The sequence below is a fragment of the Podarcis filfolensis genome (genome assembly GCF_964270895.1).
Source record: "Podarcis filfolensis genome assembly, chromosome: 15".
Classification (NCBI taxonomy): domain Eukaryota; kingdom Metazoa; phylum Chordata; class Lepidosauria; order Squamata; family Lacertidae; genus Podarcis; species Podarcis filfolensis.
The window spans coordinates 27,438,369-27,464,974 of NC_139618.1; the positions used below are offsets into that span (position 1 = coordinate 27,438,369).

General features: G+C 43.6%; 1 protein-coding gene across 7 annotated transcripts in view; it reads right to left on the bottom strand.

The window, feature by feature from the left end:
- Window positions 1-26,606, bottom strand: part of CADM1 (cell adhesion molecule 1) — a 285,697-nt gene that overhangs the window by 61,324 nt on the left and 197,767 nt on the right. For all 7 annotated transcript variants that reach the window (XM_083588750.1, XM_083588746.1, XM_083588745.1 and 4 more), the window contains exons 2-4: window positions 7,785-7,931; window positions 5,855-6,007; window positions 1,198-1,335 (exon numbers count right to left, since the gene is read on the bottom strand). In XM_083588750.1, coding sequence (XP_083444876.1) covers window positions 1,198-1,335; window positions 5,855-6,007; window positions 7,785-7,931 — 438 coding nt within the window. The remainder of the gene's footprint in view (window positions 1-1,197; window positions 1,336-5,854; window positions 6,008-7,784; window positions 7,932-26,606) is intronic.

Below are 26,606 nucleotides of genomic sequence, written 5' to 3' on the forward strand. Positions count from 1 at the left end.
GTTTACCTGCCGTATACAGCAGGCGTGGGGAACCTATGATCCCACAGATGGCGAACTCCCATCATCCCAGATCATTGGCCATGCTGGCTGGGGCTGATAGGCGTTGGATTCCAGAAACATCTGAAAGGCCAGAGGTTTCCCACATCTGGTATATACAGGGATACAGAGGGAAAAGAGGAGAGCTGGTATCAAAGTTAAGCAAACAGTTTTGCAATGGAGTAGGGCTGGCAAGGCCCTTTTTCAAGTCAATCACAAGGAAAGGAAGCCTGCGAGTTCTTATTCTCTTATTCACTTCCAAATTTAAAGGGGGGGCCCTATCTCCTGCTCATGATATTAAACACAAAATCTACAGCGCTCGGCAGCGAGGATTAGGAATTCCAGGATGCCTTCCAAACACTTAAGTCAATGGAGCCAGAAATCCTCCACCCTCTTCCTCCAATGCCACTGCCAAAAGCCATCATCAATAATTAAGAGGGAAAGTGACTCCATGGATTTACATAATTAAAAGTAGTAATTAAAATATTTAAACAGTGGTACTGTTGAAGACCCAGCAAAATACAGCAGCAACGGGCTGAAACAGAAGCAGAAGCAGCCTGTGCGGGGCATTCTGCCAAAGGGAAGCCAATTTCAACAGGCAGGGAAAGGTAAGGGAGAGCAGGGAAACGCCTGGGATTAAAGCGGAAAGGCTTCCCAAAAATTTGAGACGCCTGGCTTACTTTTCAAGGAGGGGTCTATCACGAAACCACAACTCGTGCTCCAGATCAACTGACAAAGCTACTCCACATTATAAAAAGAACACACCATTCACTGCTCTGCACCCTTCTGAACTGATTTTGCCTGGCTGGAATGTGTCCTTTGCTATGACAGTGCCTCTTGCTTGCCTGGAGGATGGAGATGGTGTATGTGTGTTAGTGGAGGGAGGGGGCATAGGAATCTCTGGCTTTTGCATGGTTTGAATGTGACCTCCTGGGGGTAAGAGTCATACCTGTTGCTCCACCCACTTGCTGACTCTGGTCCCACCCACCCCTGGCATGCAGCCCGCAGTAGGTTGCCCATAATGAAATGCAGCTCTCAGGCTGAAAAAGATTCCCTTCTGATGTTTTGAGAGCATCACGAGAGAGTATCCTGCTTATCAGCAAAACCATCTCTAAAAACCACAACCACACCATTAAGCTGATTGAGGGAGAAGGGGTCTACCAAATAGCTCCTTGTTGCCTTTAAACCATCTGATCACTGTGGGTGGTCTGCTGGCCAACGATGTGCAATTCAGCTCAATTTCTTCTCCTTCCACTGTGGTCTCCTTCTGGGCTTCGATCCTCAAGTTACGTGGTGGGACTAGAATGAAACAGCATACAGATATATAAAGATCTCAGCATGTTGTTGTCTTTCATGACACCTCCAAGAAGCTGAACATGTGGGATAGCTGCTGGACAGATTAGAGGTGGATCAGCTGCCTCATAGAAGGTCCTCTTCAACATACAATTTTGATTAAAGGAACACTTTGTAAATGCATCACCATCTGCAATAATTCTAACAGATCAAATATATTATAAATGCATCTTTAAAGTAGCACCCTGGTTTCGCCCTCCATTTGAATGTAAATTCCACATTTCCTATTCCAAAAATAATTAGCAAAAAATAGAGTAAAACAAACTAAGGGAGATTCAGGATTTTCAGACCGAGAGGGAAAGAAGAGGGTCGTTTTCCAAAGAAAATAAATGAAATGCAACCCAACACGAATAATAGATTCTTGCATCAGAGAGCATTATTACAGACAGAGCATCTTTCCTTCCTTTCAGGCATGTGTTCAGCACAGCTAAGTCATTTATTTTTATTTTTTTTTTATTTTTTTGTGAAATCCAAAGCCAGAGGGTTGAATTGATCAATGAAATATAATCCGGTAGAGTCTGGAGCAGAAGAGAATCTGAAGCATAACCAGGGCCTACCCAAGACATTTTGGCACCTGAGGCGAACCACAAAATTGATACCCCCACCCCCACCAGGGAAGAAGAGGTGAGTAAAGATCGAAACCAGGAAGAAGGGGGGGGGGGAATAAGATGCTGGGAGTAGACCAGCAGCATCTCCTATTCATCGAGAGACCCTCATAGAGGTGGTATGAGGGGAGTGCTGAGGAGGTGGCAGATCTGGTCTCCAAGAAGCACAACACAGTCATTGCTGCCTCTGTGGCAGTGGGAGCGGCAGGGAGGAAAACATTCATTGGAGGCTGGATCTGCTGCCCCTGAGGATCCTGCCGCATGAGGCAGTGTCCTACCCTTGCCTCATGGGCAGGCTGGCCCTGAGCATAACTACAGCATCACAAAGTCCACCAAAATGTATAGATCTTTCTGTTATCCTCTTCCCCACCTTCCTGCAAACAGGGTGGGTGGGTGAGAATGGATGGGATAGGTGTTTCCCCACCCCCACCCCTTCTATTTTATAATCAGTAAAGACAATGTTAACACAGTTGCCTGCTGGTACTGTGTTTATTAAATCAAGCATTAAAATAAAGATTTAAATGGATATTGGGCCCGTTTTCTTCATTGTTTTTGCTGTTATTGTACTAATGAAGCAGTTGTGCGATTCAGGTGTGAATAATATGTTCTGTTCTCTCCCCACCCACCAAAACGCAGGTAAGGAAGTGTGCACAAAATGAATTGTGCAGATAATAAATTAGTTGTTTCTGGTCCACAAACAAGTGAATGCCATGGCGTCTTCAAAAAACAAAGGGAGGAGGAAGCACAAAGGTCAACAAGGCATGCAAGTCCCCTGTGGAATAGCAGGTGATGTCTGGTCTTCCCCTTGCCCCCCCCCCCACTTGCAAATAAGTTCCTACCCCCAAGAATGTAGGTGAAACTCAAAGCCATGTGATGCATGCTGGACAGGTCAGCCCAAGTGTGTATGTGTGTGTGCACTGCACATATACACACTGCCATGTTGCTCCTTCCTCCGCCTGAGTCTTTCAGTCAATCAGGGGAAAGGAGTAACACAAAAACATCCCTGGAAGAATCTCAGCAGAAATGAATATGTGTGTGTGTGTGTGTGTGTGTGTGTGTACAAGCGCGCACACACTTGCTATCATAGTTTGGGAAACATGAGAATAAAAAGCTCTCTTAATGCAGCGGTGTTAGGAAACAACTCTCAAGAGTGAAGGTAGCCGAACTTGAAATTCATATTAAAGGCTAATTTTAAATACCTTTTCAACACATATTAACATACTACAAACTGGAACTCATTAAATTGTGGGGGTGGAGGGTGGAGAGGGATGAGTAAGAGCGGAGAACCTATATACCTAATCAGCAAGTGTGATCTCACTTGGTGATTGCTTGTTGCAATTCAGGTTCGTTACTGGAATGTTAGGAGACAGCATTAATCTGGAGCTACGGCTGTTATGGTATTAGCAACTATTATCAGTGGATATGATAATCCCATAGTTATGCTTGTTCTGTAATCTTCTGAACTATGAGAAATGGAATGAGACACACACACAATCACACACACACACGACAAACTTAAGGACTGGTGTCTGACAGACACCATATGCCACGAAGAAGAGAGGAGGGGGAGGGTGTTTCTCGAATATAATTTGCAGTAGGGGTTGAAGCAACAATTTGGCTGCATTTGGGTTCAAATCCCCCACTTTATCACTTGAATATCTTCAGAAGCCTGGACAGGAAAATCCTCTCCTGCGTCATATGCTGGAGAGTTGCTGCTCCATGAATTACACAGAGTAGTAATGGAGGAGTCATGGGGTTTGATTCTATCCATGCATCCAAACAAATGTACATCTGTGCTGAGCTCCTTATAACACTTCAGTGGCAAACCTGTTACCATCCCAGCCCCAAGCGGGCAATAGGGAACACAACAAAATAGAGTGGGGGTTTAGGGTACCAGGCATACCAAGGAGCACCCAAAGGGGTTGCCATCCATACCAGAGTTTGGCATCCTCACGTAAGATGGGTATGTGCTAACGCACCCTCCAGAATCTGGATGTGGCTAGACTACAGCTCCCATCAACCTTTACTACTGGCCATCCTGGCCGAAGCTTATGGGAACTGCAGTTCAACAGCACCTGCAGGAAACCAGATTGGTGTAACCTAGGTATTTCTGCCCTTCGGAACGATCTCTATTGTCTTTTAGGCACTTGCTTAAGACTTTCTTGAAAGAGGAAAGTGGTGATTGTTATACTACTTAGTATCAGTTCTGGATTTGAAAATGATTTTACATTTGCAATGGCTGGTTTTTAGAGATTGTTTCATATGTAATTTGGATTTTAAAAAATTATTTTTATATATACATTTGTTTTAACGCTATTTTTATTGTATTGTAAATTGCTTCAAGATGCCTTAAAGGAAACAATTCATAAATGAAACTAATAATAACTATACAGTCGTACCTTGGATTCTGAATGCCCTGAAACTCGGACGTTTTGGCTCCCAAACGCCACAAACCCGGAAGTGATTGTTCCGGTTTGCAAACGTTCTTTTGGAACCCGAACGTTCAACAGGGCTTCCGCAGCTTCTTATTGGCTGCAGGAGCTTCCTGCAGCCAATCAGAAGCCACAATTTGATTTCCGGAAGGGATTCCGTTCGACTTCCAAGGTACGACTGTAATTAGTAATACTATAGATTCACAGTGCAATCCAATGCACGTTTACTCAGAAGTAAGTAGCCTATGTTCAGTGATAGTCCCTTCCAAGCAAGATGACTGCAACCTCAGTTTTCCTTCCTGTTAATTCCAGCAAGAATATGAAATACAACCTTTAGTGAAAAACAGCTTTGAGTAAACACATTTTACATCTAATAATTTTAACACTTCGGCAAAAGATGGAAGTGTGCAATAGTATATATATGGGGACAATATGATGACATACCCAGCTGGAAAAAAAACAGAACTAAGAACAATATAAATATTGCCCATTATTTTACACTGAGAATATGGTTCAGCATTTGTGGGCTACAATTAAGCACACAGAGATCCTCAGAAGCATCATCACCCTGCCAGAGGTGTAACTTCCTGCACATGCATACAATGCTCGATTTTCACATTGTAGCACAGACTGTAACACAGAAGCTGTTACATTACCCATCATGCCCTTTATTAGATAGTCTCAGAACTCTAAAAATAAACAGAGAGGTTTGGAATAAAGCAATGAGTGCAGCCAAGAGTGTTTTGTCAAGGGACTAAATACTCACACCCTAATTGGCAAATATTTCTAACTTCTGTAATGGGTTTTGATAGAAGCTTGGATTCATGGGTGCAAATGTAAGGGTTTGGGGGAGCACAGAAGAATATGAGCTAATGTAATTGCCTGGAAAACCACAAATGACACTCCAGACAGCTGTTGCCAGGGGAACAGTTATTTGCAACAGCTTCCTCCAGAATTTATGGGTTTGCCCCCTCCTGCCATTCTCCTCCACATGTCTGGAGAATGCCTTATGTACATGCATGTAAGGCAATACAAGTGTGTGGTAGATGAAGGCAACTTGGAACACATGATGAAGTAGTACATTTTGGGGGTGTGAAGCCAAGAAATCTTAATGTGTGTCTACATGCTGACTTTCCCAGGTACAATTCCGTGGATCAGGGTCCTAAGGTTTTAACAAACAAATCTTCTGGGTTTTTCTCCTTCTGACACTATCTTCATCCATCCCAAGACATGAAAGTGTGCACCGCTGTCTACAGAACATTGCATGAGAAACAGCCCCAGTAAGGAGGATTTATTTCAGTCCCTGTGTTGAAGGCAAGATGGCTATAAAGCAGGTTTTAAAAATGTCCAAGAATCTGCTTTTTCCTCCCACCACCTTGCCACTCCCAAGTGAACTAAAGATGGAGTCTGGGGCTGACTGGTCCTTACCAAGCACTGTAATCGTCATAAAGTATTCCTGTGGGGGGTCCGTGTAGAGTTGGCAGAAGTATCTTCCTTCATCCGAAATGGAGACATTCGTCAGTGACACTCTGAGCTCACTGCTAGAGAAATTCACTAACTGAAACCTGCTGTCCTTCAAAGCTGTGGAACAAAGATACAATTAGAAACTGCAATGTTATGAGACATACAGTGCTTCCCTCCCAGAGAAAACAGTGAAAACCAGAAGCCTGGAGAGGTGGCAGCAGCGTTGACATGCAGTAGCAATACCACCCTCTTTTTCACATCCTGTTATTTTGGCTCATTATGTTACAATCTGGAAATAAACAATACTAGTACTCATCAATCAATACAAATAATCTAAACAAAAGCCCCGTATCAAGTACTGATAATTACTCTCCCCCTTCCTGTCTACTTGCTCAACACTGCAGAAAGCCTTTAACAAATGAGCTTCTACAACATACAGGACCCCTTATCCCAGGCATTCCCAACCTGATGCCCTCCAGATATCTTTGACTGCAAAGTCCATCAGCCCCAACCAGCACGACCAATGACAAATTGGGTGGGGAGCAATATCTGGAGGGTTCCAGGCTGGCAAAGGATAGATGGATGGAAAGCCCATGAACAAAGTTTTCACAAATTAAACTTGAGAAGGTTTAGGACATGTGGGGAGAATGTTTAAACAAACAACTTCCAGCAGAACTCCTAAAATCTTTGGTTTTGCCAATTCATCGGGAACATTTAATCAAGCAACACAAAGCTGGAGAGATGCACTGCAGCCTCTTCCGAGGTCCAGAAGTTTATAAAGTTAGATAAAAAATATGAATCAAATAAATTGTTGGAAGTTTTCTGATGTTTTAAATACAACACCAAGTAATTTCTGGGACCAGAAGAACACGCATCAGTTCAAACACAGGCACATTCTTACTTCTACTAACCCCAACAGATCTACTACCTACATCTCCCCCACCTATCCCAACATATCAAAAGAATAAAGAGAGGTAGGGGAGATGAGCACCATTCATTAGTTTCTTAGCTCTTCCTTCCAAGGGCTAGGTTATATACCTCACCAGCTCCTCCATGATGCCATGTTTCACTATCAGCCCTTTTGTTAGTCTCCAGACAAATTACGAAAATTTCTCCAGATTTCCCCTCCTTGCCTAGGGCACATGGCTGTTTGCAGAAGGATATCTCTGTCCCATTATTCCTGGCCTCACCTAATGCATGATTTCCAATTTTGAAAAAAATGTGTCCCTGCAAAAAGAAGCACTCAGAAGAACCAAGTTTTTGTGGCCTACTGACATATCCATTTCAATTTGCTCCAAAATATTAGGGACCATATTGTTCCTAACTTTAAATGTCATTTTAAAAAGGATGAGAGACAGGGCAGTCCCAGGAGAAAGATGGCTCGTGTCTACTAACCTTGGACTATAAATGACCCCATATATCTTAGTTATATTTTCCTAGAGAGTAGGCAAAGATTCCAGGAGCACTCAATTTGAATTATAACAGTGTCTATTATTGATAAGGTTTTAAACACATGTTCAAGACCAACTTAACATTCTTCAGTTGGATTAAGGAATTGGCTTGAACATTCCAACCACTGAGCCAAACACTTCTCCTTATCCAATGGTAAGCACATCCTGTTTTGCCCTATTCGATTTGTTTGTGTCAACTAAATATTTTGGCACTTAATTGCAATTCAGAGTGAATTACTGTGGTCAATTCCTCTTGCACTGCAAGATGGTCTGACTCTTAAAAAGGTCTATAGCTAGTCTTTCCATTAAAGCAAGTGATTATGATTGCCTGCCTTTGCCTACTTACTGAAGAATTGACTAAACCTTTAAAATGTCTGGCATTAAATTAAAAGGAGCCCTCAGCAACCTCTTTATCAAGATTTGCCAAACAACACAGAACTCACGTCTGAAGTCTCTGAAATAAATCGTCTGTCTATTGGGATTCAAGAGCTGAATCACGGAGTCATCACTGTTTCTGACTTTGCAGCTGATGGTGGCAACTTCCCCCTCTACGACGGTCACATCTTCTGTAACCAAATTCTGTCCTTCACCTTAAGATGTTAAAGAAAAAGAAAAAGACAGAACAGGTCAACTCACATTCAGTCCATATGGAAGCCAAATACCCTCTTACCCCCTGCAAATGCAGCAAATTAGTTGTGAATTGGACACATGAAGACCTGTGGTTATGTAAAGACATGGTGCACAGTACCCCTGACTAACACTGATTTGTCAGTTGCATTCCTTAATTTTATGCGCAAATGCGCGCCACACACACACACTCTTTTGCTGGATAGGGTGAACAGCAACTGCCTCAGGGAAATGTGTGGCAGGAATGTTTGCCTCTCATGTCTGGCACCAGGGCTGTCTTACCCATAGGCGCTAGGGGTGCGGGGCACCTGGACGCCAGGCTTTCAGGGGCACCAGGCCGAGAGTCTGGGGCCCGAGAGTTGAGTCCAGGGAAGAGCCCACCCATGGGTCAGAGCGCCACGGTGTGCTCTTCTGCTGTGGGTGGCTCTGCGCCGTGAATTCGGGGGTGACCGAGCCAGTGAGATGCTGAGGCAGCCAGCTGGCTCCACCCTCCTGCGTGCCTGGGACTGGGCAACCGGGGGACGCCGGGCGAATCTTTGCACCCCGCTGCTGCATATGCTTAAGACAGCCGTGTCTGGCACCACCTCTCCCTGCAGCCATTCCCTCTGCAATAGTCTTAGACTGACAACATGCTAAGGAAGTAGTGGAACTGTGCAATACTTTATCATATTGGTATTTTAAGGCTGCCAGTAAATCAAAATTCATTGAAAACTTAGTATCTCTTGCATTATACCAAACAACTTAAACACACCAAGGACACATTCTCATAGTGTCTTACTATAAGGATTATCCCCTTCAACATTTTGGATATTAAAAGCTTCTCCCCGCTAAATGATTGCAGCCATTTTATCCGTTGGAAGTTAGAAATCTTAAAACAGCAAGTAGCACCCTTTCATAAGAGACTGCTGATTAAAGATTCATATTCTAATTCACTATTGATTTTAGATAAAATTTTAATTTATACACTACTTAACCACACAAAAATGGAGTTCAAAATAGCTCACACAAATTCAGTTCATTATTTGGTACTTTCCTTTCAGCAGATGCATACATTACACACCTGATAAGTACCTTGTGTGCAACAACAGCATCCTAAGGCAGCTGTTCTGCTTTAAAGAGGATGGGGGCAATTGGGACCCCTCCTGTTGCACATGCCAGTGGCTCTGATGACACACTAGTCACCTGTGACAGAGCAACACCTGCTGTTTGAGCAGAAAAGCAACTCAGCAAATCAAAGCTGAACATGTTAAAACTGGAGATGTGCATGTATGGGCCTTTCTAATAAAAACCATATTCTCAAGGACAGAACTATTAAATGCGTTGGACACCACAGATATAGCTGGAAAAGCTTCATTAGAAGGATGAGTGGAAAGACAGACACAGATACCATAATTATTTTGCTAAAAATAGGAGATGCTGCTTCTGCAGACAGGCTATATCTGGAAGCACCTGAAAGGTAATCCCATCTGGTTGTGAAAACATAACCCCTGGGAGAGACCTCGGAGGGGTGGGTGTGAGACGAGCAGATCTCTTCTTGAGACTTAAAAACAAAACAAAAAACCCCAACAAGACATACATATGAGCAGGGGTGCCAACTTGAATAAAATAGGGGGGCACAGGTAAGCACACACCATTTGAATGGCAAGGCCCACCAACTTTTGGGGGCCTGGCCCCCTCAAATATTTTACTGGGGTTGAAGGGACCTTGGCTCCTAGTAGTTGGTTCCTATGCATATGAGAACACATATCTTCACACACACACAAATATCTCAAGCACCACAGACTGAAAGATCTAAAACAAACTGATTAACGAAGCTGTGGCAAAACACAAATCAAGGCCAAGGAAGGGGCAGAAGAGGAGAGAGCTCATTTCCAGGGTGCCACAGCTTTTAACTGTGTGTCTCAGCGATGGGCTAAAAGGCAGAAGGTTGCACCTCACAAAGCATTTTTGGTTGGTCTCTTTTAGTTACCGCAGCCTTCATTGTCTGTGCCTCATTTCCTTTACTATGGAACATAGACCTTTATGTAAATGTGCTTTTACACTGGGTACATTCCTTTATTTTATTTTTTCATTCCAGCAGTTTATCGAGGACCCAATTATGCACTTCTAGACCTAGCAGAAACTGCACTGACTATTAAGTACCCTGTTTACGGCTCCCTTCTTTCCTGAAAGCACTGCACATTTTGCTGCAGAAGCCCAACTCTGTGTTCACGGCAGGAATCTGTCAAGTCAAAAAACTCAACAGCCACCACCTGCCTGTTAGCGATGGGCCTTATGTAGTCACTGAGTAAGATTTTCAAATAAAAAGGGGTCAGGTATGCATTGAAAACTGCATGGGGGACGTTGATCGCTTTTCTCCCTCTCATAACACTAGCACTTGTGGTCATCCAATGAAGCTGATTGTTGGAAGATGCAGGGTAAATAAAAGGAAGTACTCATCAAGCAGCACATAGTTAAAACTATGGAACTCACTCCCCATAGGAGACAGTGATGGCCACCAACTTGGGTGGCTTTAGAAGATGATCAGACAAATTCATGGAGAAAATGACTATAATGGCTACTAGTTTCGATGACAACAATGCAGCAAAATCCAAGATTACAAAGAATTTCCTAGAGCGGACATATTTAATTTTCTTTCAATGATCATCCCAAGCAATAGCTCAGGACATCAGAAGAGACCTACAGTTCTTGATAGCTTCATTTCCCTGTTATAACACTGGAGGCAGTTGGGGGGAGATGCGTAACCCCAGTGGAGTTTTCTAGGGTTGCCGTATTTCAAGAAGTAATAAATCTGGACACCCCCAAAGTTTTTGAGCTTTTAAAGGAAAACCCGAAAGCTTTTTTAAGACAACTTGGGAAGGTGTTATGGTGCACTTACTATCAGGAAGGAGTGGGTGGGATCAGTAAGGCATGGGAGCTTCCTGCTCTTAGAGGCCAAGTGCAATAGATACATTCAACATGACAGCTTAATTTTCCAAGGCACTTCCCTGTTCCAGCCTCCCTCCCTGTACACAGCTGAGGAATCACCACCACCAATGTAGCAAATGCACTAAGCACAACGACTGGCATGTAGTTGGTATCAGGCTACCCAGTACATCAAAGCCAAGCAAATTCTCAAATCAAAGGAACCAAGATTAAATTTATACTTTGCTGGCAGCAGGCAGGCACCGAGGAAGTACGTGCAAAATATTTGAGGGAAAACTTATCACAAGACATTGCCTAAAACAGAGTAAAAAAGGTAGCTCCATCTGATTGCGCTTGTTTTCAGAGCCCAACTTCTACTTACTATATTTAAATCAGCAGGTGATGCTTTGATAGTCCAAAAGCAGAGAACAAAATAAATTCTTCCATTCAGTTACCCAGTGAGCTAGGTAATATTTTACTGTCAGAAGCTCTGAATTCCCCCCTCCTACACCTTTTAATGAACTGAAGCCAGTGTGTCAGCAGCAATATCTAGGTTAGAGTATTAAACAATGCAGAAATGGGGGTGGGGCGGGGGGAGAGAAGCACAGCTCTGCATTCTACGTTCTGCATACTGTCCTTTCTGCTTCTCTCGCTCCAGTGTAGCTTTTGAGCCAGCTCAAAGACACCAAGTGCAATCGTCTTTCACTTGCTCATGGCATGAAAGCAAAAAAAAAAGTACAAACAACTAGGAGTTGAGGAGGAAAAAGGTAAGCAGAGTGATGACTATATTGGGACAGGCGAGAGATGGAAAGTAGATAAAGGGTCCCCGAAACAAAGTAAGGCAACACTTGGCTGAAAAACACCATCTATCTATCCATCCATTCCTGTGCCTATATAAAGGAGGAAACTATGCCTCCACTAATTTCTTCTCACAGGTGCCCTCTAATTCCCTCCTTCCATGAAGCAAATGGCAGCTTTGCTCTTTAAAAAGTTATTTTAAGTCAGGAACACAATGCAGAGGAAAAGGTTAAAAAGCCTACTCTCCAACTGCCATAGCCCTAATCCTATTCCCCACACTCACAGACCACTTTTAAAACAACAAGGAACCTCTATGATTATGGGCTTTCGCCCTTTGTCTAGCTTTGATTTAGGGTTACACAGGAAAGCATGTGAGTCCTTGTTGGTTTTTTGTCTTGCACAGGGGTCGGCAAACTAAGGTCCGCGGGCGGGATCAGGCCCAACTGCCTTCAGGATCTGGCCCGCGGACTGTCCGTGGATCGGCATGGGGATTCTGTTTGTTTAGGTTGCGCCATTTTTTTCTGCGCCATTTCCCCCCCCCCCATACACACCACGGCTGCACCTCCTCCCTCCCTCCTCCTGGCTTCTCCCCGCCCTGCCTAGAGAAGAAACGGGGCTGGGCTGAGCTGGCTGAGCGCCACTTTAAGCAGGCCCTCTCCGGAGCCAGCCCTTTCGCGCTGCTCATCTTCCCTCCGCCATTGTCGTCACCGCCCTGGTGCTCCTGTCTGCCTGTCCATGAGAAGCTGCCCCTGGGAAGCCCCTGGGTGGTGGCAGCCCCGGGAAGGTAAGCGCAGCAGCTGGGGCTGAGGCTGGGGGCTGGGGAGGAGGACAACATGCCCCCCTCACCTCTTCTTCCAGCCCCCCTCCGGTGCCGCTATTCCAGCCCATCACAAGGTCTGAGGGACAGTGCACCAGCCCGCAGCTAAAAAGTTTTTGCTGACCCCTGGTCTTGCAGCACCTACTACACTTTTTCAGTTAAAGATACTATTAAGCACCGACAGCATTGGAAACGCAACACTGGCGGATGAAAGAAATAAAACAAAGTGAATGCACCCTCTTCAGCTATATGGGTGCGGGGAATGGACAACCCTCCCTCTTCAAATATTGTGCCTCAGTAGAGGACTGGTTTGAGCCAAATGGCCTGAAGTCATCAAGAAGAGACAGAACTCAAGCTGCCCACTAATGAATGCCCTGGTATGTTTTTGGAACCTGTTTCACACTTGTGGGATTTCCTTCACTTGGAGACTCGCCAAAAGCTAAGAACATTTTCGGAAACAGAAGACTGTATCATTTCAGCTGACTTCTACATGTCAACAAGGAAAACATTTTAATGACTCATATTTTATACATTAAGTGCAAATGTTTGGTCAACCAGAACAAACCTGTAAGAAACCTGTGGCTTAAAAAAATAAAAATAAACATCATATAACGTTTAAGCAGAACACCAGTTTTAATTCTACACTTGATTTAGGCTAATCTCTCTTAGATCAACCAAGCCAAAGTACTATGGAGACTGAAACGTACAGAAAGACTTTGCAAAGGCACCCAAACTACTGTGAGTAGATATTAATCTGCATGCCATCAATATTCCAGGCCACGAACGACTAGAGCTAATAAAAAGAAGTACTCCACACAAAGCTTCTATTAATTGATGGAATTCGCTGTCACGGGATTTTGTGTGGTTTAACAGTATAACTGTTAAACAAAACAAAATACTTCACAAATTTATGGAAGAGAGGTTTGCTGAAGCCTATTAGTTAAGATACTACCTGCATAATTGGAGTCAGTATGCTCTTGAATGCCAGTTGCTAGAAACCACAGGAGAAAGGTCCTGACTGTAGACTTCCCACTGGGGAAACTGGGTGGTCACTGTGAGAACAGGATGCTGGACTAGATGGGCCACTGACATGACCCAGGAGGCCTCTGAATGCAATGGAAGCCAGCACTCGTAATCACCCAGAATTTTCTAAAATGCCCTATCTCTGTAGCCAACTCAACAACAATAATTTATTTATATATTGCTTATATGCCAGAATGGCATCAGAGCATTTTTCAACTTTAAAACCAATCCTTAATTAAAAGGCACGATTAAAAGGAGCTATTAAAAAAGTTTAACAATTAAAACAGTTAATAAAACTGCAAGTTTGGTTCAGTGGAATGCTTGCCTAAATGGGTGTGTCTTCAGGAGCTGGTGGAATGCCAGCAATAATGGGACCTCTTTTATTTCAGCAGGGGGAGCATTCCACAGCACTGAAATCCCCAGTGAAAAAGCCCACCTCCGTGTTCCCGCAAGCCAAAGATTATCAGGCTGTGGCAAAACTAACCAGGTTCCATAGTACTCACACATATGCAGGGCTGCGTAGAAACTAAAAAAGAAAATCACATTTGTTTTGGGAAGAAGCACAGAACTGATAACCGGATGGCAGGGGCCAAAGATGAGAATCACTATTATCTGCCTGGTTTGTGAACTTGGGGGTGGGTGGAGAACTAGCTGGTCAGTGTTAGAATGCTGAACCAGACTGACCTTTGGTGTGATCCACTACAGCAATACTTATGCTCTTATTGTTCACAAATGGAGAGGAAATAATTTATTCAATATAAGGTTGCAGAACCCATAGACACATTCTTGAGCAGAGCAAGCACTATCAAATTAAAAATACTGACTACTGCAGAAGGAAAATGTCTGCTGGAAACATATTCCATATTTTTTTCATAAACACGGCGCTCACGACAAATTAAAGTCATTAAGATTTGATTTCCATCTCAGCAATTATCAGCATATTCTTTTTAACATTTACTTTAAGACAATCCTATCTTTCAATTCATTAAGCTCATTCTCGCATTTACGAAGTTCTATATCAAATCAAAATCCTATTTGAATTAATAAGAATTATGGGGAAAAGTAATTTAGAAATAAATGATCTGAGGTTCAAACCACTGAAGCTTTTGATTATGAAATACTGTACGGTTAAAACTAACCAAAGGATTTCTGCAGGACCCTCGCAATGAAAGATGTGGATCACCAATGTGATGGCACATGTCAGGATGCAGGAGAGGTCTTCAGGTCCTCAAGCACATTAACGGTGTTCTCATTTAGCCCACAAAGGCAGAGCATTCTACCTTCATAGGTACACTGGGACACTGAATAGGAATTAAAAAGCCTTGCTTGCTTCCATGGAATCTGTTGTTCCCAGCCTGCACTCTAAGCATCAAATTAAAACCCGCAGCCACTTTGTCAGAATTAAAAATGATTAAATTGTATTAGACAGATCTGAACCAGACAGCCAACATTATAGCCAACAGCACTCTCTTATGGGTGCTACTTGCTAAAGGAAAAATCAGCATTATTAAAAAGACAATGTAATCATGGTAAATAATATTGTCAACTGGGCTACATTTTCATTTGACTCTGTTAACATTTCACTTTACTGCAATATAGAAAAACCATACCTAACAGAAAATTCAGTTTCATATCCCGAAGACTAGGTGTCAGGCACTGAGGGATAGGGACTGGGATATGGGTAGATAGGCCATGGGAACACTGCCCTTTTCACCACTTGCTTTGGGACCTGTAGCTAGCGGTGCAGTGAAGGAAGAGGAAGAGGGAGCTCTGGAATTCCTATTGTTCATGACAGATTAGGAGAGAGGATGCCAGAGTATGAGAAAAATAGCTTAGGAAAGACTAGATACTTCCCCTTCTTTTCTTTGGTGGTGGGGGCCCTACTTCAAATGGTATCACTCCTTTTGCAGGATTGCTGGGCTTTTTAGTTGAAAGGGGGAAATTGCATATCTGCTCACTGAAGATCTTTTGTTAAAGCTCAATCTGTTTTACAACTTGAATTTGTTCTGTGAATATTTTACTCTTCTATTGTCAGGTGAGCCTAATAAACTGGGTTTCATGCATGGTACTGCTGCTCTGTAAGAGGGGTATTGCATGTTTGCTGTATATAGATCAACACAGCTGTTTGGATTTTGGGGCTCACCTTAGAGGAATGGCTAAGGTGGACATCATAATGAGCTCCTGCACTTCAGAATTTACCTACCTGCAGCAAATAAATTCTCAAGTAAATATTTGCTGGATCAGAGGAAACTCAAGGGACCTGAAGTCTAAAGGTAATTCCCAACACTTCACAGTTCCCAGATGCAGACTTGGCCTTCAGGTAAAATAGCTGGAACTGAGTGGATTCAGACAATAACACACAATAGCATTTCTAGCCATACTATGAACAATAATTCCACACAGCAGTCTGCTTGGCATGAATTTTACCCACCCTTCTTTCTTAAAACCACAACCCCCAATCTTCTACTGACTCTTGTTAGTCCTCTATCCTCTCCCACTAGCAGACTATGCCATAAGGAAACATGCAAAGTCTTCTGCCCAAACCGGTGTCTTTGATGTAGTATTTAGGGTCTGTATTTGCTAAGCACATCAAAAGCATTCAAGGGAGAAGATTTCACACATCCAGTCAAGGGTATGGGAGCAATTAGGGGGGAGAGCTGGCAATAAACAAGTAAAATCAGTGTGTCAGAAAGAGTCTAATTAACCAACACAGAATTCTGTACCAGCATTTTCTAGGTTCTGCTATCCAGCTTAGTAAACCATTTTGATTGCCAGCTAAATGTTTCTCTCGACTCTTATCTCTCAGCCTAATGATTCAGGAACAGAAGAGCCTGCCTTATACTGAATAATGCCATTGGGTCACCTAGCTCCATATCTGACCAGCAGCAACTCGCCAGAGTTCCAGAGCACTGGGACTTTTTGCATACAAAGGAGCTGTAACATTGAACCAAAGCCTTTTAGGTGGGCTTTAGTCCATACCTGCAACATCTAACCTGACCTAGAGAGTAAATGTGGGCAAAAGAGGAAGAGAAGAAATGGGAACATGAAATGTCTTGGTGTCTCTAGAGAATTATAACAAACTTGTAAGAGAAGCAAATTTGGGAAGAGAACTGAAACGTTTCTGATTGATATTCATGATGCACAGATTTTTCCTCAATTAAAGTTAATTACCCACAAATGGAACACATAATAATCTGTGTGCTTTCTTCTTTTTTATTATTAATCTGCTATTGTGATGTTTAATGTTAAGTTAGAATCCTATCTTGCAAGCTTAGATACCCACTATATAGGCTTTCTGATTAGTTTTAAATTCCAAAAGCTTTTTAACTATGCAGTTTAAATATGTAAGCCACATAATAGACCATAATGGCTCCTTTGGAATCATTAGAACACATAGTAAATACGATGCAGCATGACAATAGTTTAAATACACACTCAGATGATAGCTTTGTAACAAGTGGATACTTTGCATTCTATCGGCTAAATGGGCACTTACATATAGATCATAATAATATCTCCTTGACAACAGTTAAGGTCTATTGTCTCAATTTATTGGCTCAGGAATCTTCTTGGTTGGGTATGGTGCTCAAAACAATGGGACAAAATAAGACAAAATAAGTGATGTTAAAATAAACTCAGGAAGCTGCCAAATCTTGGAGATCTCAGCACTGAGTGGATGAAATACCACTCCTTATTCTTGCCTACAATACACACAAAATGCTGGGGGGAAACCAATGAGAGAGTCTCCTCTCAACACTTCTTAGGGCCTCCTACAACTTTTCATTTCAGGGGCAAATGCTGATGCTTGATGCTTCTTCAGTTGCTCATAATGAAAGCGAAATTTAACATGGTTTTTTTTTTCTAAATTCCCCTTTACGGTAGCATCGCCATAGCTGAACCATCCTAGCTAAAGCACCAACAAGGGGGTTTCAAAAGCATTTGGCTCCATCAATGGGAAAAATAATTTATATATGTCTGCCCAGCAAGTTATGGCACATCTGAGTGGTATGGAGAGTTTACACCGATACAGACTGCTTCAAATCAACCATGACCCAAAATTCATAGTTTAGATTAAAATCTAAACCAGTTTGGGATAATCAGAGTGACAGGAAATCAAGGATTTTGTTATTATGCTTATGTGTTGCCCAAGAAGCTCAGAGAATATGAGAGCTCCAAGCAATCCCTCATTATTTTGGGAAGGGTCAAGATGGCAACAACAATGACTACTTATTACTATGGTTAAATTTATTACCTGCCCTGCACCAGAAGGTTCCAGCATGTATTGCAACAATATAAAAGACAGCAATAAAAACAGTTTAAAACAAATTAAAATCACAACTGCTTAGCTTTAGAGAGCAATCTACTTTCAGACCATTCACAACATCAAATTCTAGAAACCAGAACGACATCTTATCAAAAGTAGAACAGAGCTGTTTATCTATTCACCTCTGTTTTACATACAGAAGGTGCCAGACTCGGTCCTTGGCATAGACACAAAGGATCTCAGACATAGCTAAGAGAGATAGTCTTAAGATTTTGGATTGCTACCATCAATCAATAGCTGGCAACGCGGGCTGCACTCATGGCCCTGCCTCAATGCAAGACAAATGCACGACTTCTTTCCAATGTTTCTTTAAAAATGAGAACAATGGGTCCTCAAATACCTATTTGTTCAGCATAAAACTCCGTACTGTGGGAGATGTTTTAAAGGGAAACAGTTTCCCTGATATGCAATATACCTGGGTTTGCCTTTGAAGGCTTTGCAGACTACAGCTGGTTCCAAATACAGCTGGGTTACTGACTGTGACCAGGTGTATGAAACATATGCTCCCAGGAAGCACTGGCTTCTAGTTATTTTCTGGGTAAAATTCAAAGTGCTGGACTTCACCTTTAAATCTCAACATGGCTTGGGACTCATGTAACTTAAAGGCAGCATTCTCCCCCCATGATCATACCTAGAAGTTAAGAATGAGACCCTGTGCATTCAGAGGTGAGGCGGGCAGCAACCTGAGCCAGGTGATGTCCTACCCAGAGAGAATCACTGGCACCCCATCTGATGTCTTTTCATCACTGGGCAACTCTTTATCTGCCCTAGCCTCTTTTTTTGGATCTTCTGGTTTTAGGTTCGTTGTTTCTTTCATGTCATGTTATGTTCTTCTGCTGTTTTAGTATATTGTTTTATTGTGTTTTAATGACTACTAGCTGCTCTGAGAGCCCTTGGGCCAAAGACTGGGGTACACATATGCTAAATAAATAAGTCTATTTTGCTCCTGTGCCTTACATGCCAGCACACCCTGGGAAGATGGAATTTATTTGGCAGATGGTTCATGTATTTAAGTCTATTTTATGCAATTTTACTGAGAGACGTTTCAGTTTCAGCAGTAAGAAGAAGATATTTTTAGAGCCAAGAAAAATGGCAAAGACATGTTTAGATGCTTAATTAGTCCATCAAATGCTGAATTGTGAGGTATCGAACACTTCAGAAGTATCCGTTTTATGTACTTTGAGCTGCAAGAATCCCATTCTAATCTAATCCCATTAGCTTCAGAAAAGAAGCCCTATGTATTCCAAAGCACTATTTGGTAAAACGATGCAGTTTATATTCCAGAAGCTCTAATCACTAAATGAAATAAATTAATGTAAATTACTGTCAAATGCAGTATAGCTGCTATGTTTTAAAAGGCCTGTGCACTTATCTTGCTTGGCATATTATGACTGAGATGGGTTGTGAACTTAAATAGTTGGAGAAACTAAAGGTTTTGTTTATATAGCAGAACTAAAAATAGAGCCTCAAGTGATTTACAACCCTTCTTTATTGGCTGCTGGGAGACCAATGGCTTTTGATGCACCTGAACTGATCCTCAAACTCCATGGCTCCCGTTTCTCTTGAATAGTTCTGCAGGCTCTCAAATCATGGGATAAATCAATGGCAAGTTTGAGGGTAGCTTGCAAAGCTATTACCAGTGGATAATGTGACAATGCACTGCTGGGGAGACTTCATGTAGCAAATGCATTTACCTATTCATCTATTGTTTTATATAATGCCTTTATTCAAAATCAGAATTATAGGCATGGCTATATAAAGTTAGAGGGGTGGAAAATCTTCGACCACCAAAATGTCCACAGGGTAATGAGAGCAGAAGGAAAGTAGGAGTTACATGAACCACCTCAGTACTCCTTTTTCTATGCATGGTTTCAACATTTTGTACTGCCTTCCTCTCCTAGCATCCCCAAATACTGCAGAAATGGAAAAGGAGTATACACATCTGCAATTGTGGTATGTTGTTGTTGTTGTTGAAATATGAATCAATGAGACAGGCTTTTATAAATACAGCCAGGAAGTGTTGAAGCAATTGCAAAAGTTTTGTTTTCTAAGTTTTATGAGAGGTTACAGCAGTTAAAGACACTGGACTTAACAATTAAGAGTAGTGATAGCAATTGTGGGAGGGAAGCTACCTCAGGATGACTGAGGAGAAGATCTCTTAGGCCAGAGGTTTTCAACCTTTTTGGGTCCACGACTCCCTTGACCAACTTCATTCTTTCAGTGGTACCCCTGTGGAGCTCAGGAGCCCAGTTATGTCCCCCCTTGCCTGAAGAGCTCACAGCCTCTCAACATTATTCAAACACCCTCCCTTGTGGAGCGTTCCCTCAGCCTCCTCTCCTCTCCTTGAGAGTCCTCTGGGCAGCCACAGCTGCCATCCCTGGTCTCAGAGCTGCCCCCCTCCACCCAAAGAGAGGTGTCTCCTCACACAGCTCCACAGGGGCCTGGGAAACACCCCCTGGCAAGACCCAGAGGCACCATTCACCTGGGGAGCTTAGCCAGGGCTGCTGCAACTAACAGCTGTGCAAGCCCTTAGGAGGCAGAGACGTGAGAAGGCATCAGAGGAGGGAGGGAAGGAAAGAAGGACAGAGGCCAGTGTTGCACGCGGCACCCCTGACCATCATTCAAGGCACCCCAGGGCTCACGGGACACTGGTTGAAAACCACTGTCTTAGGCACTCATCATCCAGAATTACTAAAAGCAATGTAACCATTCTTGCTTTCAGTTCCTCTTCTAACCAAACATTCCTCCTTCCCAATACAATTATAAAACAAAGAAACACCTTTGAGGTTTTTGCAAAATGCAGATATACCACTCACACTCATCCATGGTAAAAGAAAGGGGAAACAACTCCTGGAAATTATCGAATCCCAGCTCATAAATCAATCAGTTCTTCTCCTTGTAACAGAGAGGAATCCATATTTCTGTGTGTATGAAGACGTATTTTTACATTAAACATTTCAGCCCTTCGGGTCAAACTGAATGACCTGTTGCTTACACTAATAGGACTCCATGCAATGAAAATAACGTCTTACCCCAAAATGGAACGTCAGTGTTAGAAGAAAGCAACAAAACCTGGCTACACAACCCTTTCTTGGAGATCTCACATTTGACCTTAGATGGGCAGCAATAAGAAAGAAAAAGCACGTGTCTCTCAAAGGAGTGCTCTTTCATTGTGCATGATAGTTTTTCATATACACACCCAGTAGCCAATGATTATGTGCCAATTTGCTTATCGTGGTTGGGAAGAAAGTCCACAACAGTTAGTACTGATCACTAATGGGATCAGAATGACAGTAATTTTACTACTAAGTTATAAGCTCTATTTAGTCCTCCAAGTATTCACACACAACCAGTGAAAAGCTACTTCAAGTTCAAGTTTCCACCACTTTCTTTCCCCAAATATTCATGCATATGTTTATATGTTTAAACTAGAGGCTCTAACTTTTTAAACCTCCCTTGAATCTTTGTAATTCCATGGTCTCTCTAGTGCCAAAATACAGCAATCAACTCAAGTAGTGTTTCCTTTGCAGCCTTTATTCATGAGCTGATCAAATGGGACGGATCCAATAGACTGGATAGAGGAAAGAGTGAGGGGAAAGAAAGCATTGCTTCCAAAGCAGAATAAGGCCAGCACCATTTTACTCTTGTGAGTTTTGTTTAATACTATCACTACAAGATGCTGGAACATTCCACATCTGGATGGAAAATTGTCAGACACTTTTAAAAAGATGCTCAATTAGAAAAAAAAATGCTAGAAACTTTTGAGAAGAATGGACAATGTATGTTAATTGTGCTGACAATGTAAGACATTTACTTTCAATGGAGTTAATTTAGTGACATCTGTTCATGGCCAAGAGAATAAAAGGGACTATTTAAGATGAGGCTGTCAGCAAGAAAACATCAACACTGGGTGGCTTCGATTAGCCTCTTCCGGCCAAAATCATTGCAATATACTAAGAAAAGGGGAACAAACACGCCTTGCACATGGCAGCAGCCTTTTCAAACACGCAGCAGTAAGAATACGAAGAAAGACAGGATGTTTCTGGAATCAAAATGCTGTGCTGGTCTTCCAAGTTCTGCAAGGCAATTAACCCCAATATTTTCAGCATACACTCACAAACTGTATATAATCTATATGGGTTGCCTTTACACAAGATGGTACTTTTGTCAGCACAGAAAGGAGGAGGAGGCACAAGGCTGGATAAAAAGGGTTGGGGACTGAGGGCCAGGAGGAAAGTCCAAAATACTTGTTTATAGAAAATATTTTTTATAATACCTTGAAATCACAAGGCAGCATACAATAAACAATATGCCACAAAATGAAACAGCAGCATACACAAGCCAGCAGAGCAATAACATTAATTCAAAGCAACTGGCAATAGTTTCCAACAAAGGCTTGGGAAAATAAAGGATGGGAAATTTTAGCATGTGTTGGAATGACATAACTGCTGGCGCTTGCTGCAGTTCAGAGGGGAGGTGATTCCACTGAGAGGGTGCCACAACAGAAAAGGTGCTCCTTTACGTAGCTCTGTCACAAACCACTTAGCGCTTTCCAGTGCAAAATTAAAACCTTCAGCCTGGCCCAGAATCATACTGGCAACCAGTACAGTTGTACCTCGGGTTAAGTACTTAATTCTTTCTGGAGGTCCGTTCTTAACCTGAAACTGTTCTTAACCTGAAGACCACTTTAGCTAATGGGGCCTCCCGCTGCTGCCGCGCCGCCGGAGCACGATTTCCGTTCTCATCCGAAAGCAAAGTTCTTAACCTGTGGTACTATTTCTGGGTTAGCGGAGTCTGTAACCTGAAGCGCCTGTAACCTGACGCGTCTGTAACCCGAGGTACCACTGTATAGAGTTGTGTAGCAGCAGTATAAAATTTCCTCCCTTGAAAAGGAACCACCCTCACTACCCTCATGACGAATGTGGCAGGAAGCGAGGGGACTCAAAGTCTTTGTAGGCAGCAGAGGAAGGCCACTGCACCCATGACCACCATGTTGGTGACCCCTGATTTAAGAGGTGCAACATGTGCCTCAATTGGTCCTCCCACCCTCATTTCATCCGAGCCTGAGAACCAAGCAGTACAAAAACAGACAGTGAGAGCCAAGAACCACTCATAAAAACAACATTTGGTAACCCACAGTTTGTCGTGACATTTGAGCTCCTGAGATGGTTTTGGAAACTGTGTCAAACATGGCTTTTGTGTCTGCCTCAAGTGTTGCAAATCTTTGCACCACTGCCCAGTGCCTTGCAGATATTTGAAAAAACATTTTAAAACTGGACATATGTGAAGTCAGAAGTGTTCGTCAAAGGGTAAAATATAGGGAAGGGACTACTAAACAATGCAGAATGTATTTTATGAACCATAATAAATACACAGCAGCTACTTCAAGTGCAGACCACTAAAGGCTCTCTGCATGTTAGCATTCAACATTCCCCTAATAAGCACTGGTAATAAAGTAGATGTGTTGGGGGAGGGGTGGGGTCTTCAATGTTTTCAGTGGAGTCAGAAAGGGCTGCATTCAGCTCAATGATTTTGCCTTCTGAAAGCAGCAAAACCCCAGCCTCAGATGTTTACCGTACCTGCTTCAAGGGCATTCATTAGGACCGACAGCCTGCGTGACTGAAATTTGGCTGCAAGAGCAGTCTCTCTGCATCTCCCAATTCATTTCTCCTGCCAACGAGAGATGCTGAAAGCCTTCCAAATTGAAGCTTAGATCTGACATGATGAGCAGGAAGGATCTGTGTTGGAACACATCAGATACGCTCTTGGAGAGTGTGTCACCATCCATTGACATTACTAGAGAAGTGGGGGGAGGGGAGGAAAATAGGAAAGGGATACTCAACAAGCACTCACACTGTGTGTATGAGAGAGAGAGAACGAACACGCTCTGAGGGGGCAGAAAAGAATACATTTCGTTCATGAGACAGTTGTAAACAGATGATAATAATCATGCTGAATAATACTGCAAGGTGAAAATTACTCACACTTCTCATGAAGAAGCCGAGTGGGTCTGGATTATTATGTGAAGGGGCAATTTCTTACCTGAAAATTAGGTTTCTGTGACTCAGTCCTGCAAGTCTATTGTGATGGCTTACTCATTCCATCAGCTGCCACTCAAAAATGCAGAAACTGTTAATAGGAAGGGCCAATTCTTGCAACTTTCTTTTCAGATGTGACCTCAAACTGTTAGCTAAACACAGGCAATAAAATTGATGGCTGCAGAGCTCCCAAGGCCACAAGGCTCAAAGGAATGGCTGAGGAGGAGGAGGTGGTGGCTGCTAATCTGCACACCACCAGCCCCCCCTTCCTGCCACTTACCTCTCTTTCCAAGGCCCAGTCCATCAAGCCAGTTTTGAGCTCCCTGCTTTTGGCACACAGTGCTCTAGATTGCAAGAGGTTCTGTCCCCTTCGATAAACACTAAATAGCTCATAAAGTTTAGGTGCTGTTGCTTTGACTTTCATAAACTGAAATGTGCACAGTGCTTGCCCTCATCATCTATTCAGTAAAGCAGCTGTTACTCCTACAGCTCCTGCAGGTGGAGAAAACATAGGCCACCGAGGCATGCAACCTGCTCAGGCCACCGTATAAGAGCACCTGCACAGGAACTGAGCTCAGCTTTCATAAACCTGAGCCCAGTACACTATCCACTTGGTTAATAGGGCAAAGATGGGGAACTGGCCTAGAGACTGGATCTGGGGCACTCGGGGTCAAACCTGACAATAAGTTAGCTACAAATTTTTGCCAGTAAGTGCAGGGTCTTGGTGGCACTGTTTCCCCCACCCACCCACTCATAAATCAACAGCACAGGGGACCCATATTGGGAATTTAAAATGGTAGGGAGAGAGACTTTAACCTATGGTTACCAGATTTTTTCAATGAATCCGGGGAAAGCTTAAAAAAATAAATACATGCTTTATTATACCTAATTACATCTATACATCAGCTGTTTTGCTGTCTGGAGAAGTCTGGAGGAGGAGACAAACCTGGGGGGTAGAGTTGGAAGCAGAGTTTGAGAATACGACTGTGGGATGATCACAGAATCACAGATTTGGAAAGGACCTCTGAGGGGCATCTAGGCCAACTGACTGCAATGGAGGTACCTCAACTCAAGCAACCTCAACTTAAAAGAACATAAGGCTTCCCTGCTCCAATTTGACTTCTGCAGTTCCCCGCCATCGGGGACACGCTCTCGTTCACGCTCTCTCCGCCGCTGCCCCAGTTGGCCAAGGGGATTGAAGTCATCTCACCCCTCCGTGCCTTGCCCAGCAGAGAAACCGTGCCCCTCCTGGGCAACTGCATGCTGCCTGTCCATTACTCCCGAGCCTCCCCCAATCTCCTGCCCCCTTTCCCCTTTGTTTTGACAGATTGTGGGAGGCAGCAAACCTTATGTTTCAGTAGAGTGCATTGTGCCTAGGGTTGCCACCCGTCCCTAGAAAAACGTGAGGGGTGGGAAGATAAGTTTTTGTACAGGCAGAGGTGGGTGGGGGGATCAAAGAGTATGAAAGAAGGGCTTTGCACCTTGCCCGGCAGAGAAACCACGCGCCTTGCACCCCTCCTGGACAATGGCGTGCCACCTGTCCGTGACTCCCGAGCCTCCCCCAATCTCCTTCTCCCTTTCATTTGACAGATTGGGGGAGGCTCGGGAGTCGCGGGTGGGTGGCTGTTTCCCGGAAGGGGTGTGGTTTCTCTGCTGGGCAAGATGTAAAGCTCTTCTTTCGCACCCTGTGAAACTCTCAAAACAAAGGGGGAAGGGGGCAGGAAATCAGGGGAGGCTTGGGAGTCACGGGCGGACAGCGCGCCGTTGCCCATGAGGGGCGCAAGGTGTGAGGTTTCTCTGCCAGGCAAGGTGCCCATGACTCCCAAGCCTCCCCTGATCCCCTGCCCCCTTCCCCCTTTGTTTTGAGAGTTTCACAGGGTGCGAAAGAAGAGCTTTGCACCTTGCCCAGCAGAGAAACCACGCACCTTGTGCCTCTCCTGGGCAACAGCCGCCCACCTGCGATCTCTCAAAATGATGGGGGAAGGGGGCAGGAGATCAGGGGAGGCTCGGGAGTCACGGGCGGGTGGTGTGCCGTTGTCCAGGAGGGGCGCAAGGCGCACGGTTTCTCTGCCGGGGAAGGTACAAAGCCCTTCCTTCACACTCTTCGACCCCCCCCCCACCTCTGCCTCTGCATGCACAAAATCTATATTCCCACCCCTCCAGCTGCATATTACTCCAGTAGAGTAGGGTGAAATCTGGGGACATTCCGGGGACGGAATTTGTCCGGGGACAGATCTGCAAATCCGGGGACTGTCCCGGGGAAACAGAGACCTCTGGTAACCCTACTTTAACCCTTAACCTCTCCATTAGGTTACTGATCTGGATTGGGTTCCCAATGCCTCCAATTTACATAGGGAAAAAACTTCTTACTGAAGAGAATGAAAGCACCATTGTTTGTCCCAAGGCAAACTGCAGATATGCCCCCTGCACAATGCAGATCAGGCCCACAACAGGGAGTACAAGCTTAAAAATAGCCTACCCCACTTTAGAATCCCAAACCACATTAGACTCTTCGCTGCCACCTGCACGGGCAATTTGTGGCCAAAGAGGGCACAAGCTGCAGGACAGCATCCGTCCCCAATATACACTGCTTTTTAGCAACACATGAGTGAAAAAGGCCACCCCATCAAGGAAGAAAATGCACAAAAACCTCTCCTGGACCTATCAGCTTCCATATCACTCACTTGGTGTTTACAGAACTACAGTACAAGTTTTTGTCTCAAAGCTTTGACAG